Here is a 17,341-nt window from a genome sequence, read left to right as displayed (position 1 = left end):
GAAAAGTAATAACTTTTAAAAGTAGTCATAAGTCTGCCATTTTAATACTAAATTATAAAATGCCAATAAATAATAAATTATATTGTAATATAATGGATGGAACTAGAATGTATTAGGCTAAGTGAAATAAGCCACTCAGAAAAAGATAAATCTTTTATTATTTCACTCATATATGGAATTTAAGATACAAAACAGATGAACATAAGGGAAGGTAAGCAAAAATAATATAAAAAACAGAGAGGGAGGGGCGCCTGGGTGGCTCAGTCGGTTGAGCGTCCGACTTCGGCTCAGGTCATGATCTCACAGTCTAGGAGTTCGAGCCCCGCATCGGGCTCCGTGCTGACAGCTCAGAGCCTGGAGCCTGTTTCGGATTCTGTGTCTCCCTCTCTCTCTGCCCCTCCCCCATTCATGCTCTGTCTCTCTCTGTCTCAAAAATAAATAAACATTAATTAAAAAAAAAAAAAACAGAGAGGGAGACAAACCATAAGAGACTTTTAAATACAGAGAACAAACTGAAGGTTGCTAGTGGGGTGTTGGGTGGAGGGGGAGGAAGGGCTAAAGGGATGAGAGGCATTGAGGAAAACACTTGTTGCGATGAGCACTGGGTGTTATATGTAAGTGATGAAGCACTAAATTCTATTCCTGAAAACAAAACAAAAACATAAAATAAATAAGTTAATATCTGTTCTTTTGACCACTCCTAAAAAAGAAGAAAGAAGAAAGAAGAAAGAAGAAAGAAGAAAGAAGAAAGAAGAAGAAGAAGAAGAAGAAGAAGAAGAAGGAGGAAGAGGAGAAAGAAGAGGAGGAGGAGGAGGAGGGGGAGGAGAAGAGGAAGTGCAAAACATTCTCAGAATTGTAGAAAACACTGTTAAAAGAAACTAAAGATCCAAATAATTGGAAAAACATCCCATGTTCATGGATTGGAAGATTTCACATTGTTAAAATGTCAAACCTGCCCAAACGGATCCATAGATGTAATAAAATCCCTATCAGAATCCAAGCATATCCTCTCCTTATAGAAATTAATAAGCTGTTTCTAAAATTCAGATGGAATTGGAAGTGACTCAAAATGGCCAAAACAGGGGCACCTGGGTGGCGCAGTCGGTTAAGCGTCCGACTTCAGCCAGGTCACGATCTCGCGGTCCGTGAGTTCGAGCCCCGCGTCAGGCTCTGGGCTGATGGCTCGGAGCCTGGAGCCTGTTTCCCATTCTGTGTCTCCCTCTCTCTCTGCCCCTCCCCCGTTCATGCTCTGTCTCTCTCTGTCCCAAAAAATAAATAAACGTTGAAAAAAATAATTTAAAAAAAAATGGCCAAAACAATCATAAAACACATAAAGTAGGACTCCTCACACTTATCAATTTTAAAACTTACTACAAAGCAAGAATAATTAAGATAGTTTGATACTGACACAATGACAGACATATACATCAATGGAAAAGAATTGGGAGTCCAGAAATAAACCACTACCATCAACTAATTTTTGACAAGGGTGTCAAGGCCTTTAAATGTGGGAAATACATTTCTAAAAAATGGTAGTGGGATAATTAGATATTCACACGCAAGAGAATGAAGTTAGACCTTTACCTCACACAATATACAAAAATTACTCGAAATGGTCAAATACCATAACATAAGAGCAAAAGTCGTAAAACTCTTAGAATACATAAGGATAAACTTCATGACTTTAAATTTGGAAGAGGATTCACAGACATGGCACTGGAAGCACAAACAAAAAAAAAAAAAAAGAAAAAAAGATAAATTGAACTTCATCAAAATTTAAAATTTTTGCACTGCAAAGGACACCGTCAAAAAAATGAAAAAAACATCCCATAGAATCATAGAAAATACTTACAATCCATATATCTGAAAAAGCTTTTGTACCTATAAAGAACTCTTACAACTCAATAACAGAAAAACAAATAACCCAATTAAAACATGGACAAAGGATCTGTCTGAATAGACAGTTCTCCAAAGAAGAAACATAAATGGTTAATAAGCTTTAAAAAATACCAACGTCAGTAATCATCAGAAAAACCTAACTCAAAACCACAATGAGATACTATTACACACTCACTAGTATGGCTGGAATCCAAAAGTCAGATAACGATGGCAAGGATGTGGAGAAACCAGAACCCTCATATACTGGGGATGGGCATATAAAACGATCCAGCGTCTTTGAAAACAGTGTGACAGTTCTCAAAAACTTAAAGATAGAGTTACTAGTTGACCAACAACTTTACTCCTAGATATATACCTAAGAGAAATGAAAACTATTTCCACACAGAAATGTGTAAACAAAATTTTTTATCAGCATTATTCATAATAGCCAAAAAGTAGAAACAACCCAAATGTCCATCAATGTATGAAATGATACACAAGGGGCACCTGGGTGGCTCAGTTGGTTAAGTGTCCAACTTCAGCTCAGGTCATGATCTTGTGGTTTGTGAGTTCAAGCCCCACATCAGGATCTCTGCTATCAATGCAGAGCTTGCTTCAGATCCCCTGTCCCCCTCTGTCTGCTCCTCCCCCACTTGTGTGTTCTCTCTCTCTCTCTCTCTCTCTCTCTCTCAAAAATAAACATTAAAAAAAGAAACTATATATAAAAAAGAAATGATATACAAAATGTGATATACACATACAATGGAATGTATTCATTATAAAAATGAATAGAGTACTGACACATGCTAAAACATAGGTAAACCTTTAAAACATTACGCTAAATGAAAGAAGTCAGTTACAAAACATCACGTACTATATGATCCCATTCATACGAAAGTCCAGAATAGAGAAATCCACAGACACAGAAAATCAGGGATGGGAGGACAAAAGAGCAAGAGCTAAAGGGTACAGGGTTTCTTTTGAGAAAAATATTCTATAATTGACTGTGGTAATGGTGGCTCATATCTGTGAATGTAGTAAAAATCACTGAATTGTATACTTTAAACAGGGAGTTGCATTGCATATGAATTACATCTCAATAAAGCAGTGCTCAGTGCTTTCTTTTGCTTAATTTTTAAAACCATGTGTATGTATTATTTTGATTTTAAATATTAGTTGTATTATAAATATAATCACTATTATTTAGATTTTTAAATAGTAATTGTAATACAAATAATAATTACTATCAAAATGCTTTATAATGTCATAATGTCAAGCATTGTATCATTGTTTTTTTCTTACCATTATCCCCATTTATTCTTATTTCAAATTCTTTGTAGAGTCTTCCAATGGTTTTCACAATTTCCTTCATGTGCTGTTGCTCTGGTGGCAGCTCCCCCTCCATATTTTTATGGCGACCAAATATCCCATACCCAATATCTGTCCAGTTTTCCTGTAAATGTTTAATAATCTTGAGAGAATCATATTTTGACACCAGACAATCTCCAGTAAACTTTTCTTTATCTTCATTCAGCATCTAGAGAATGAGAGAGGGTAAGGAAATTAGACTATTATTCCCTAATGATTTCATCAAAGTCTACCCAGATCTTTAATTCCCAGTATCTACCAATTATTTTGGAGTTATATATCCTATTACTATCTGTTCATACCATTTTTTCATACGACATAGCTCCATTTTCAAAATTAAGTGAATTTAAATTAATTATAACACCCCATAAGATAACCCATAGCTTACCAAAATGAAAATAATTAAGTCCTATTTGAGTAAAAATGAATGACAGGCAAAGAAGGACCAGGGAGCTGAGCATGTTTAATTACTATGTGCTTTGGTGAGGATATAATATACCTATTTACGTGATCCCCATTAGACTGGGAAAGTTGCTAGAATGTATCTGTTGTGTTCTATTTGTCTAACCCCAAGTCCAAAGCCTATAAAAGTGCAATTTACATATTTGTGACTCAGAAAATGCAAACAAATCACCCAGGCTTCAAAAAGAGGAATTAGTACAAAGAAGCAATGTAGCAGAGCAATTAAGGGCAAGGATTTGGGAGCTAGAGAGACCTGGACTGGTCTGACTCTGCCAGTTACCATTTATAGACAACTTCAGTAAATTACTTAACATCTCTAAATTTCACTTCCACATCTGGCACAGGGATTATAAAACCTGTATCCCTTGGTACGTGTGATAATGTATGGAAAGTACCTTCAGCCTGACAAAGTGCTTAATGAATGAGAATTATTATTCCTACTAAATAAAGCAGCATGATTTTTTTTCAATCTTACCTATTCAATGTCAAAATTGCCAGATAAACAGTGAAGTCACTAAACTAGCTATATGATAAATAGGACAAAAAACATCCTCAATTTTGAGAATATTCTGCTCAAGTCATTCCATAAGACAAGAAAACAGCTTCCTGGGATCTGGATGAGACTTCTTCAGGCCATAAGTCTCACATTCACTTTGGAGGATTTCAGTATCTTATATATTTTCCTTTGTCAGACTGCTAGGACATAACAGTAGTTTGATTAATGAAATCTATTTTCAAAGCTCAAACTCTTTTAAAAAGATGTTATTGGGGCCCCAGTGGTTCAGTAGGTTGAGCAACTGACTCTTGATTTTGGCTCAGGTCACATTCTCACAGTTTGTGAGTTCAAGCCCCGTGTCAGGCTCTGTGTTGATGGCTTGAAGCCTACTTGGGATTCTCTCTCTCCACCCCTCCCGTGCTCATGCCCTATCTTGCTGTCAAAATAAATAAATAAATAAATAAATAAATAAATAAATGTATGTATGTATGTATGTATGTATGTATGTATCTATGTTATTAATAAACAAAGTGTAGTATATACATGCAGTGGAGTATTAGCCTATAAAAGGAAGGAAATTCTGACACATGCTACCAGACAGATGAACCTTAAGGACATTATGCTAAAGGAAATAAGTCACAAAGGGACAGATACTGTAATTCCAGTGCCCAGAGTAGTCAAAAATATAGAGACGGAAAGCACAATGGTGGTTGCCAGTGGCTAGAGAGAAGGAAATAGAGGAGGCTTGGTGTTTATTGGGTAAAGTTTCAGTTCAGGAAGATGAATCAAGTCTGGACATGGATGGTGGTGACGGGTGCACAACAAACAATAAGTACACTTAATGCCACTGAAGTGCACACTTAAAAATCACTAAACTGGTATATTTTACGGTATGTCTATATCATACCCCAATTTTTTAAAAAGATGTTCTGAATTTTAAAAGTCCAAGTTGTTCTTGAGACAAAAGCCAGGTACGGGAGAGGTACAGATGTTACTTCTATCTGATGATTAGAAGAGAGAATCAGAATGACCCTCACTGCCACCCAAGTATCTTTTCCCAATTTTTTCTGGCAGCCTAACTTTATTTGGCCCCCAAATCTAAAATAGAACTGAAAATAAATACTTAAGCGTATTTTTAAAAGTCCCTGGAGTCTTGCTATTTTCTCTGTCTTTCATAAAATGCCATATGGCATTCTTAAAGGATGAGATGTGACTCATTCATTGGTGAAAAGTGGCAATTTACAAACAGCACTTTGATTACCAAACAGTTCATTAGAATGTCTTACCTTTTGCCACTGCTTGAAATCTGGAATAACTGATTCAAATATATTTTCTTTATCAGGAGATAAAATGTCTTTTTCACTGGAAGAAGGAAAAAGAATAAGAGCAGGGTCTCAGAACAGTATATAAACAAAGAAAATCATGAATCTGGGGCGCCTGGGTGGCTCAGTCGGTTGAGCGTCCGACTTCAGCTCAGGTCATGATCTCACAGTCCGTGAGTTCGAGCCCTGCGTCAGGCTCTGCGCTGACAGCTCAGAGCCTGGAGCCTGCTTCAGATTCTGTGTCTCCCTCTCTCTCTGCCCCTCCCCTGCTCATGCTCTGTCTCTCTCTGTCTCAAAAATAAATAAAAACATTTAAAAAAAAAAAAGAAAGAAAATCATGAATCTGTATACTGCATAATAACATTATGTTTCTCTTGAATGATTTCCAAGCATGCCTTCCAGGGTTAGCCCCTTTCCTTACAGGCATTCATCTTTAAATTTGCAAATGTAAATATAAGTATAAACATAAATTCAGGCTCCAATCAGACCTGAGCAATCAAGTTATAAGGTCAGAGGCCATAAGAGTACTGACAGGGCAGTGTCTGGGTCTCTGACACCCAAAATTAGATCATCATAAGAATAATTCTTGTTAAATACAGCAGCCAAAACAATATGTAATGAATAGGAAGCCTAATGAATAATTAAGACTCAACATTAGTTCAGGAGTCCCAACTTCTGGCAAGAAAGAGTTTCTTTTAATATCTCTGAAGTCTCACAAGGCAAAAGCTCTTGAGAAAGAAGTTCTTGAAGAGAAAGGGAAAAGTGAACCCTGCTCTCCGTGCTCCCCTAACCAGCTAAGAGTCAACAAACAGCAAAAACAGGAAATGGCAGTAGTCACCAGCTTGGATATGTACCAGCTTCAGCTTCCAGAACTTCCAAAAAATCTACTAACCGGAAAACCTTAGAGGATCTGAAAAACCGATACCATTGTCCTCAATCTGAAATGGAACCGGTTCCTAAATGTGTTTCCTCAACAAACCAAGCATCTTAAAGTTTTAAAAAAACCTTAGAAATCATTGAGTCAAGACTAGATTCAAAGTCCAGATTCCCACTAACTTTAGCTGTGATTTCATCATCCCACCTTGACTTAACTACTTTATAGGCGGCCATTGTCAGATTTCTCTAATTGTTATAAAGTATAACACCAATCAAAATCAATCGCCTTATAACTGCCACCCACTGGTTCTATTTCTCTGCACATGCAGATGGATCTACATATTCAGGTTTGCCAATAATAATGACATATGTGGACATGAGAGAAAAGGAAACGAGAGGAGAGGGAGGGGAGGGGAAGGAAGGGGAGGAGAGAGGAGGTGAGGGGAGGGGAAGTGAGGTGATGAGAGGAGAGGAGAGGGGAGAGGAGAGGAGAGGGGAGGGGAGGGGAGGGGAGGAGAGGGAGGGGAAGGAGAGGAGGGGAGGGGAGGGAAGAAGAGGGTAGAAAAGAAAAGGAAACAAGCTGAACTGAAATAGAGGCAGCAGTTGGGTAGAGAGGTCAGGATGGACTATAGAGATTGTTAGCACCAGAAACCACAAAACCACTCAAGCTCCTAGCAGGACTGCACCCTTGGAAAGGCTGCTAGTTACCCCACCAAAATCAATGTTAGAGTTATTACATGGTAAAAGAGAACCAGAGAGAAAGAAAGAACTGGACTGAGTTACCAGACATGACACAATATAATCAAAACCAAGAGTCTTGTAGACCCAGGGCAACTGGGTGGTTCAGTCAATTGAGCATCCAACTCTTGATTTTGGCTCAGGTCATGATCCTGGAGTCATGGGATCAAGCCCCTCACTGGGCTCCACGTTCAGGGTAGAGCCTGCTTAAGATTCATCCTCTCTCTCTCTCCCCCCCCCCCCACCCTCTTTCTCTCTAAAATAAAACAAACCCACAAAACAAAACCCTTTAAAAAAAAAGATTCTTGTAACCCACCTATTATTTCTGAAAAACTGCTGCCATTTGGTAAGGCCATCCTTAACAATTTGCAATCTCTCCCTTATAGATTCTTCATTTTGTTCCACTTCGTTTTTAAATTTATTCATTAAGTTTCTCCATTTCTGTGTCAATTTCTGCAACAGTGCAAGGTCTGCAGTGTCCTAGATAATACGCATAAAATGAAACCACTTATTCACTTATTCACACAATACTTATTAGCATATGCTAATAATGTTAATTAGTGTATTGATATTGTAATACTAGAGATAGCCATAGAAAATGGATCAAAATTGAGAAGATAGTTCTCCTTCAAAATATCATCAGTAACATCACATAGTGCCTTTGCTGGTAGATTTTCCATGGTACATAAAATATTAGGGACAAGAGCCCAATTTCCCTACTTTCATGGGAAGTAGTGTGGTACATTGGAAAGAACAGGAATTTCAAAGCCAAACAAAACCAAATGTGAATCCTAGCCAGTTATTGGCTATGTAACCTTGGGGGATACTATTTCATTTATTTGGGGTTAATTTTTCTTATCCAAAAAATAAAGACCCTACTATAAAGGGCACCTGGGTGGTTCAGTGGGTTAAGTGGGTCTGACTCTTGATTTTGGCTCAGATCATGATCTCACAGTTCATGAGATCAAGCCCCACATCAGGCTCCTTGTTGACAGTGTAGAACCTGCTTGGGATTCTCTCTCTCCCTCTCTCTCTGTCCCTCCCCTGCTCGCATGCACTCCCTTTCTCTGCCTGTCTGTCTGTCTCTCTTTCTCTCTCTCAAAAATAAAGAAATAAACTTTAAAAATTAAAAAAAAAGAATTAAATTAAATGACAAGTGTAAATGGTATGACCCCAGAACACACTGCCACTTCTCTCCTTTTCGACCAAGTGTGCTCTTTGAATTTTCACATAAAATTGCAAAAAATGCACAGCTACCTACATTTTACTTTTAGCTTAGACACTAATAGAATAAGTCTATAAATAACATTTTCAGTATTATTAACTTGAATTGCTTAAAGTGCTTTAATTAGGATATAAGACAATTATATAAAAAGCATTTGTTTACATTTCCTTAGATTTTTTCATCCCACCCACAATAAAGCACAAATACAAAACTATATTTAAAATGTAACCTATAAACTTAGCAAACACGTCTTACAGTTTCAACCCTCAAAGGCCGGAGTCTCTTTTCCCATAACTTAAGCGAACTGATCTTTACCTTGGCTGACAGCAGTATGATGAAATGCTTAGCATATTTATTCCAGCCTTTTTCATTGAGGTAAAGTCTTTTAGCCAACACAACTCTATTTCTTTCAATTACCTATTTGAAAAAAGTACTGAAATGAGGAACCTAAGATATTAATAAACCACTGTGATTTATTAAACCCAAACCAATTTCACGTATCAATTTTCCATTGAATCATTAACTCCATCACAATTTGTTATTTAAGTCATGAGCTAATTTGAATCATAAATTTGTGTTTTCTAAAACTACTGAACTGGAACCAAACTGAAGGATAACATATAGCACAGACTCCCAAGCAATGCTCTTACAAATTAGCGAAGATTCCAAAGAGCTTTTGTTCATATGCATTATAGCTATTTGCTATTTACCATTTTGGAAATTAAAACTGAACTTATTGGGGTGCCTGGGTGGCGCAGTCGGTTAAGCGTCCGACTTCAGCCAGGTCACGATCTCGCGGTCCGTGAGTTCGAGCCCCGCGTCGGGCTCTGGGCTGATGGCTCAGAGCCTGGAGCCTGTTTCCGATTCTGTGTCTCCCTCTCTCTCTGCCCCTCCCCTGTTCATGCTCTGTCTCTCTCTGTCCCAAAAATAAATAAACGTTGAAAAAAAAAATTTTTTTTTAAAATAAAAAAAAAACCTGAACTTATTTAAAATATGTATTTGTTTGGAATGCAAGCTGGTGCAGCCACTCTGGAAAACAGTATGGAGGTTCCTCAAAAAATTAAAAATAGAACTACAACCCAGTAACTGCACTACTAGGCATTTATCCAAGGGATACAGGTGTGCTATTTCAAAGGGACACGTGCACCCCCATGTTTACAGCAGCACTATCAACAATAGCCAAAGTATGGAAAGAGCCCAAATGTCCATCGATGGATGAATGGATAAAGAAGATGTGGTGTATACACACACACACACACACACACACACACACACACACACACACACACTGGAGTATTCCTCGGCAATCAAAAAGAAAGAAATCTTGCCATTTGCAACTACGTGGATGGAACTGGAATGTATTATGCGAAGTAAAATTAGTCAGAGAAAGACAAAAATCATATGACATCACTCATATGAGGACTTTAAGAGACAAAACAGATGAACATAAGGGAAGGGAAACAAAAATAATATAAAAACAGGGAGGGGGACAAAACAGAAGAGACTCTTAAATATGGAGAACAAACTGAGTGTTACTGGAGGGGTTGTGGGAGGGGGCATGGGCTAAATGGATAAGGGGTAAGGGGCATTAAGGAATCTACTCCTGAAATCATTGTTGCACTATATGCTAACTAATTTGGATGTAAATTTAAAAAAATAAAAAATAAAATGAGTTAAAAATAAAATTAAAAAAAATTTTTTAATAAAATATGTATTTGTTAATTCACTTAAACATAACAATAAATCCATTGTATGTTAACATAAATAGTATTTTTATGAAAAAAATAACTATATTTTCTAAAACAAAAAAAATAATGAAAGGAACATCATTGTTTTACTTTTTTACAAATCTCTTTAATGTCTGCCTTAATAGAGCTGGATTTTCATATTTGCTTCTGCATTCAGTTGGCTGCAACATCCCATTGTAAAGCCAATGTAACTTGTGTGCAAAGGAGACTGAAAAAGGCAAATAACTTCTTAGTATAACGAAGAAACTAGTTTTCACCTCACGGAAGGGTCTCAGGGATCCCTGGTGAGGCGGGGAGGGGCGCAGGGTGTCCTTGGACCATACTTTGAGAACCACTGGTATACGGAACCAATTATACAGTCATTCAGTGAGTGACTGTTTCTAGACACTGTGCATCCAGACACAAACAAAAGAGACAAAGTCGTTATTTTCAGGAAGGTGACATTCTAGCTGTCATTTCCTGTTGGGAGGGGCTTTAGGGATGAGCTAACACAAAGCCTCCACCAATTCAAGGTATTTTTCCACAGAAGCCACTACAAGGGGTCAGTTCTCTATTGTTTAAATACTACTAGAGTGAAGAAACTCACTTGTCTTCTTTATTCCTACTGAACATGCCTAGCTCCCTGATTTATATATTCTTACATATTTACTGTCATGATTGTTTCTTCTTGACATGTCATTTAAAAATTCTGCAACAGGATGAAACATTGTATACTAGATGAGGTCTGACCACTCCAGAGGAAAATGAGACAAAAGTGTGAATATGTTGAGGGTCATAATTTCTGGTTAATACTTAGTAAACACAAGTCCCAGATGTTTGGTACTTGCCTAAAGTATTACAGTAATGACCTACAGACTGCCATATTTCAATTCATTTGTCATCTTAGATGCCAAGGTAATAGAACCAAAGTGATATAATCCTAATATGGTTACACTGTGCGAAAAAATATAAATAACACTTCCTAGTTTATAATTAGTATAAGCAGAAGTTGAAAATTTTAACATGCTCACAAACAATAGAAAAAGTGTTCTTCCTTATACTTCTTAGATTCTGGTGAGAAAAAGAGCCCTTAACTGGGCAATAGCCAGGTACTCAATAGCGAAGAAACAAAAGAAAAAAATGTAACTTTCCTTTCTCAAGGCCCATCAATCATAGCCACGTTATTCATAAATTAAATACACATCTTCATTTTTAAAATTTTGTCTAGATTATTAAAAATGGTAAAGCAAAAAAAAAAAAAAAATGGTAAAGCAAAACTGATCCAGCAAAAAAGAAGTCTGAGTTATGATTCCAGATGAACCAACCTTTAGGGCCAATTCATATGTGGCTGAGCTCCAGACATCTCTTTCTGACATTAACTGTTTAATATCACACTCCATCCTTCCTCTTTGCAATGTGTATAAGTCATGGTATTCTTCTACAATCCTAAAAAAATTAAAAAATATATACAGACTTTGTTTTTGAGAATTCACATTTATTGAATAATTGTTATGATGGTGGACATTAAAAAAAAAAACAACTTTGGGGGCATGTGGGTAGATCAGTCGGTTAAGCACCTGACTCTTGATTTCAGCTCAGGTCACAATCTCATGGTTTGTGAGTTCGAGCCCCATGTCGGGCTCTGTGCTGACAGTCAGGAGCCTCCTTGGGAGTCTCTCTCCCTCTTTCTCTGTCCCTCCCCCATGCATGCTGTCTCTCTCTCAAAATAAATGAATAAACTTAAAAAAATTTTTTTAATAAAATGAACAACTTTGTTCTAAAATAGACAATTTGTTCCTTTAAAACTCATCATAGGGGCGCCTGGGTGGCGCAGTCGGTTAAGCGTCCGACTTCAGCCAGGTCACGATCTCGCGGTCTGTGAGTTCGAGCCCCGCGTCGGGCTCTGGGCTGATGGCTCAGAGCCTGGAGCCTGTTTCCGATTCTGTGTCTCCCTCTCTCTGCCCCTCCCCCGTTCATGCTCTGTCTCTCTCTGTCTCAAAAATAAATAAACGTTAAAAAAAAAATTAAAAAAAAAAACAACTCATCATAAAGTAATTATGGTATAATTGCTGGATACGTTAATAACACTAATATACAGTGAAATAGAAGAAAAAATAGTCACATTTCACTTATAAAGCTTATAAAAGTCTTAAAGTAAAAAATTCAACATACTTTTACCTGCTCTAAACACTTTTCTTCATGTTGTTTATTTGCTAGAATTTTCACAACATGGTATTCCAACAGAATAACAACACTATATCTCATTTAAAAACTCAGGATACAGAATAGAATTAGAATTCTTTTTTTGAGAGAGAGAGACCACGTGTACATGCACACATGCATGCAAATGGGGGAGGAGCATAGGGAGAGAGAATCTTAAGCAGTCTCCACGCACAGCTCAGAGCCCAATTTGACACAGGGCTTGATATGACGACCATGATATCAGTACCTGAGTCGACATCAATAGTCTGATGCTTAACTGACTGAGCCACCCAGGCACCCTGAATCAGGCTTCTTCATTAAAAACACAAAGCCCAGGGGTGCCTGGGTGGTTCAGTTGGTTAAGCGTCCGACTTTGGCTCAGGTCATGATCTCACGGTTCGTGGATTAGAGCCCCACCACGGGCTCTGTGCTGGCAGCTCAGAGGCTGGAGCCTGCTTCAGATTCTGTGTCTCCCCCTCTCTCTGCCCCTCCACTGCTCGCTCTCTGTCTCTGTCTCTCAAAAATAAATAAACATTAAAAAAAAATTTTTAAACACAAAGCCCAGTAATTATGAGCCACTATACTTTTAAATTATATATAATTAATATACGGTTTAAAGAAATTCTGTACCAACCAACCAAAAGATTAAGTATATTCAGGTTAAGTACCTTTTTCTTAATTATTTTTTCTTCATGTTTACCAGAACATAACTTTTCCTTCCAAACTTACACTGAAGTTTACAATTAAATTGGAATTAAAAACACTTGTGAGATTAAATGCAAACACAGAAGTTGTAAAGGGATACCATTTCACAAGCCATTTGAGACACTACCTGCTATGGGATATTAACTTTGCTACAAGAATTAAAGGCCAATGACATAGAATTCTTCTAATTTTGATGAAAGCCAGGCACTACCAGCATCAGTTCTTGAAAGCCCTCTCTGTTTGGAGACTTTCACTTGTTCAAAGTAAGTAAGAAAAATTAATCACCCTAGGTGTCACACAGGGGAATATATATATGAAGATTCAATAAGTTATATCCCCTTAAGATTTATGCACGTTACTGTCTGAAAGTTAGACACTGATTTTGAAAAGGTAACTAATGACCCTTGTTTAAAATAGCAAAAGAAAAAAATTCAGAAATAACCTCAATGTCCAACAACAAGGGATTGGCCAAATAAATGGCTCTGTGATGAAAGTATGATATAGCTAATTAAAGATCCTGTTCTTAATACTTTGGTACGTGGGAAAACTTTTCATGTTGTAACATGAGAAACCCAAATGATAAAATTATATACCCATTTTGATCTCATTTATATAAAAAATACATAGAAATAGAAAAAAGAAAATATATCAAAATATTAATAGTGATTTAACTCAGAGAACAAATTATGGATACTTATTTCCTTATTTATGTGTTTGTTTTTCCTAATTTTCAATAAAATGGTTATTATTTTTAAAAAAGTATTACTAAAAATTTCTAACCACAAAAAAAAGTCCCACTTCAGAACCATCAATTTTTTTTTAATTTTTTTTAACGTTTATTTATTTTTGAGACAGAGAGAGACAGAGCATGAACGGGGGGAGGGTCAGAGAGAGAGGGAGACACAGAATTGGAAGCAGGCTCCAGGCTCTGAGCCATCAGCCCAGAGCCCCATGCGGGGCTCGAACCCACGGACCACGAGATCACGACCTGAGCCGAAGTTGGCTGCCCAACCGACTGAGCCACCCAGACGCCCCAGAACCATCAATTTTTAAAGAAAATGAGATTTCTTTATCCTTCTCCTTCCCTTTCTCTCTGGTTTTAGATGTTTTGCTCCTATAATGAACATTAGCACAAAGGAAGTTCTAGCTTATTTTTTAAATTCACTCAACAAACATCTGTTTAGCGCCTACAAAATGCCAGGTGCTGTTCAAAACTAAACAAAATAAAACAAAAACAAAATCTTTGCCCTTACAAAGTTTATTTGGAAAAGATAATAAAGAAAAAAGGAAAAGATATTAAGTAGTGATAGTGCAATAGATAAAAATAAATCAGGGAGAGGGGATTGAGAGCACAAAATGCTCTCAGTTTTAAATGGGGGGTCGGGGGGGAGGAACAAGGTCTGAAGGAAGGAAGGAGGAAGCTAGGGAGCTCTCTGGGAAACAGAGTTCCAGGACCCAAGGGGGAAGTTTGTCTGGTATGTTCAAGAACGGCACAAAGGCAACATGTCTGAAATAAAGTAGGAGAAGTCAGAGAAATTCTGGTTGGATGAGTCTTGTAAGCCATGTTTTTAAAATGTGGCCTTTTACTGTAAGATGGGGAGCCACTGCAGAATTTCGAGCAGAGAAATGACATTATTCTATTTGAGTCAAATTTTAATAGATAATACTGACACCACATAGAAATGTAAAGATGGATGGAAATTCAGATGGACGCACTAATGCTTCGGCAAGGTTTGACTTCAAGCTGAACAAAATTTTCTCTTCCTCATTCTTGAAGCCTTCTCTTTCCCTTCGCTTATTTTTCTGTAGAATCCTTTGTTCCAAGAACTTGGTATCGACGCTGATACTTAGTCACAAGTCTCAGATGGCCCGCACCAGCACTAGTCATGAGATCACCTTGAAGGCACGAGGAACGTGGCTGGCAGCACGTACCAGATTCCTAGTGAAACCACCCAGATCAGCCTTTTATCCCGGGCAGGTCTACAGTTTTGAAGGCAGTAGCCTGCTCTAACCTCCTTTGCCTTAAAGTAATAAAACTCAGTCCTCTTTATCCCCAAACTTTGTCTTCGAGTTATATTTCGAATACAGAACACAGAAGTTGGTTTTTGACAACAGTACTGGCTGGAATGTGGAGAAAGGCCCACAGTGGTGGGCTTACTACAGCAGATGTAAAAAGGAGATTCAGAGGTCCCCGCAACACCCCAGGCAAGGCATACAGACGGCACAAACGAAAGAGGTCAGGGGTCAGCACAGATCATGAAAGGAGATAGGATCTGCCGCTAGAGAGGTGTGAGATGTGAGAAAAAGAAAGGGACAGAGAACGACTCCAAGCATTTTGGCCCCAGAAACTGGAAGGATGGAGTTGCCATTAACTGAAATGAGAAAAGAATGTGGAAGGAGTCGGTTTGGGGGAAAGAACACGTTGGGGACATAAGGCATCTAAGCAGAGTGTTAAGTCTGTTGAATACGTAAGTCTGGAATTCAAGGAGGAGAAAGAATGAAACTAGGGGTGCAGATTTGCGAAGAAGGGTGAAGCTGCAGATACATATTTGTGAGCTGAGTATATACAGGTGATGGCGTTGGAAGCGAGGAAAATGAAGAGAGTAATTTAGGAAGCAAATATGGACACAGAAAAGATCCACAGAATAAGGAACAAGCACTTTGCCAGTTGGAAATTGGTGAGATGAAAAGGAACCTGCAAGGGGTATCAGTAAGAAGGAGCAGATAGTAAAGCAGAGGAAAACTAGGAGAGTGTAACCTACTGAAAGACACTGTTTTAAGTAAGAGCAGCTGGTCAGTTGTGACAAATGCTGCTGTTAAGTCAGGTTAAATGAGAATTGAGAAGCGGCCTTCAGACTCAACAACATGAAAGTCACTGGTCACTTTGACAAGTGCATTTTGGTGGGGTTGGGGGAGTGAAAGCCTGATTGGAGTGGGTTCACAAGTGACAAAGGGGAGGACCAGGAGTGGACATATTGAGTATGACAATTTTTTAAAGAAGATTACTATAATGGCAGGGGGTTGGGGGGAGGACAGGAGTGGGCAGGGTAACAGGGCCATAGCTAGAAGGGGATACGTGTGCCATCTTAAGATATGGGAGTCTTTTTGTCTTTTGGTTGTTGTTTTTGAGATGGGTGTTAATTATAGCATATTTGTATACTAATAGGACTAATCGGGAAGAGAGGGAAACACTAAAGATAGAGAAGAAAGAGGGAATATTTGCTGAAAATATCTCAAGTAGGTATGTGGGGATGTAACAGTACACAAGTGGAAAGACTTGCCTTGGGAAGAGACAGTTCATCCACAGGAAAAGCTGGGAAGATAGAATGTATGAGCACAGCTGCAGGGCGTGGGTAGATGTAGGGGTGAGAGCTTGAGTTCTCTTCTGTTTGCGTCTACTTTTTTGATTGTTTGCTTGCTTGCTTCTAGTTTTTAGAAAGCAAGTTCATCAGCTCAGAAAGAGGATGGTGAGATACTATTAGACACACACACAAATGAGGATAGAAGACAAAGTATAGAACAGTTATCTACTAAGACAAGAAGGGTGAATCAGCTACAGAAAACAGTAGTATATTCAGTGAGCAAAAACTGGTCAAGGTGGGCCACCTGGGTGGCTCAGTGGGTTAAGCGTCTGACTCCTGATTTCGGCTCAGGTCATGATCTCACAGTTTGTGAGATTGAGCCCCACTTCAGGCTCTGTGCTAAGAGCACAGAGCCTGCTTGAGATTCTCTCTCTCCTTCTTTCTGCCCCTCCCCCACTCATGCTCATGTCCTCTCTCTCTCTCTCAAAATAAATAAATCAACACTAAAAAGATGATCAAGGTATCCTTCTCAGTCTAGTAAGGAATAAAATAGAATAAAAGAAAGAATATACCTTTGAATATAGATTTTGTGTACATTCGTGTTTTTGCTGACATGCCAGTCACTCTTCAATACACACACACACACACACATAAAAAGCAGAAGACTATGCTGGATTAAAAGGAATATAAAACAAGATACAATGTGTGGCCCTAGGTTGGATACTGATTTGGACAATCCAATGTAAAATACCTTTTGGGGAACACTGGGAAAATTTGAATATTATCTGGGTAATTGAAGAAGTGAAACTTTACTGAAATAGGTAGACTGATGACTAAAAAAAAAAAACCAAAAAACAAAAACAGGCTGTAGAACAGTATATGCAGTACAATTTTGGTTTAAAACAATGCATGTGTGCATATGTACATAGAAAAAAAGAATATATACTAAGATATGTATATCGGTAATCTATAGGTGGTGAAACTATAATATTTTTATTCATTTTTGCTTGCTTATATTTTCTACTTTACTTACAGGGCAC

At 37.9% G+C, this 17,341-nt stretch overlaps 1 protein-coding gene across 5 annotated transcripts in view; it reads right to left on the bottom strand.

The window, feature by feature from the left end:
- Window positions 1–17,341, bottom strand: part of AXDND1 (axonemal dynein light chain domain containing 1) — a 96,488-nt gene that overhangs the window by 25,804 nt on the left and 53,343 nt on the right. For all 5 annotated transcript variants that reach the window (XM_047840239.1, XM_047840240.1, XM_047840241.1 and 2 more), the window contains 5 exons: window positions 11,418–11,538; window positions 8,681–8,782; window positions 7,457–7,620; window positions 5,491–5,566; window positions 3,181–3,415 (listed from right to left, as the gene is read on the bottom strand). In XM_047840239.1, coding sequence (XP_047696195.1) covers window positions 3,181–3,415; window positions 5,491–5,566; window positions 7,457–7,620; window positions 8,681–8,782; window positions 11,418–11,538 — 698 coding nt within the window. The remainder of the gene's footprint in view (window positions 1–3,180; window positions 3,416–5,490; window positions 5,567–7,456; window positions 7,621–8,680; window positions 8,783–11,417; window positions 11,539–17,341) is intronic.

Source organism: Prionailurus viverrinus, chromosome F1 (assembly GCF_022837055.1).
Source record: "Prionailurus viverrinus isolate Anna chromosome F1, UM_Priviv_1.0, whole genome shotgun sequence".
NCBI classification, from domain to species: domain Eukaryota; kingdom Metazoa; phylum Chordata; class Mammalia; order Carnivora; family Felidae; genus Prionailurus; species Prionailurus viverrinus.
This window is presented reverse-complemented; position numbering and strand designations above follow the sequence as displayed.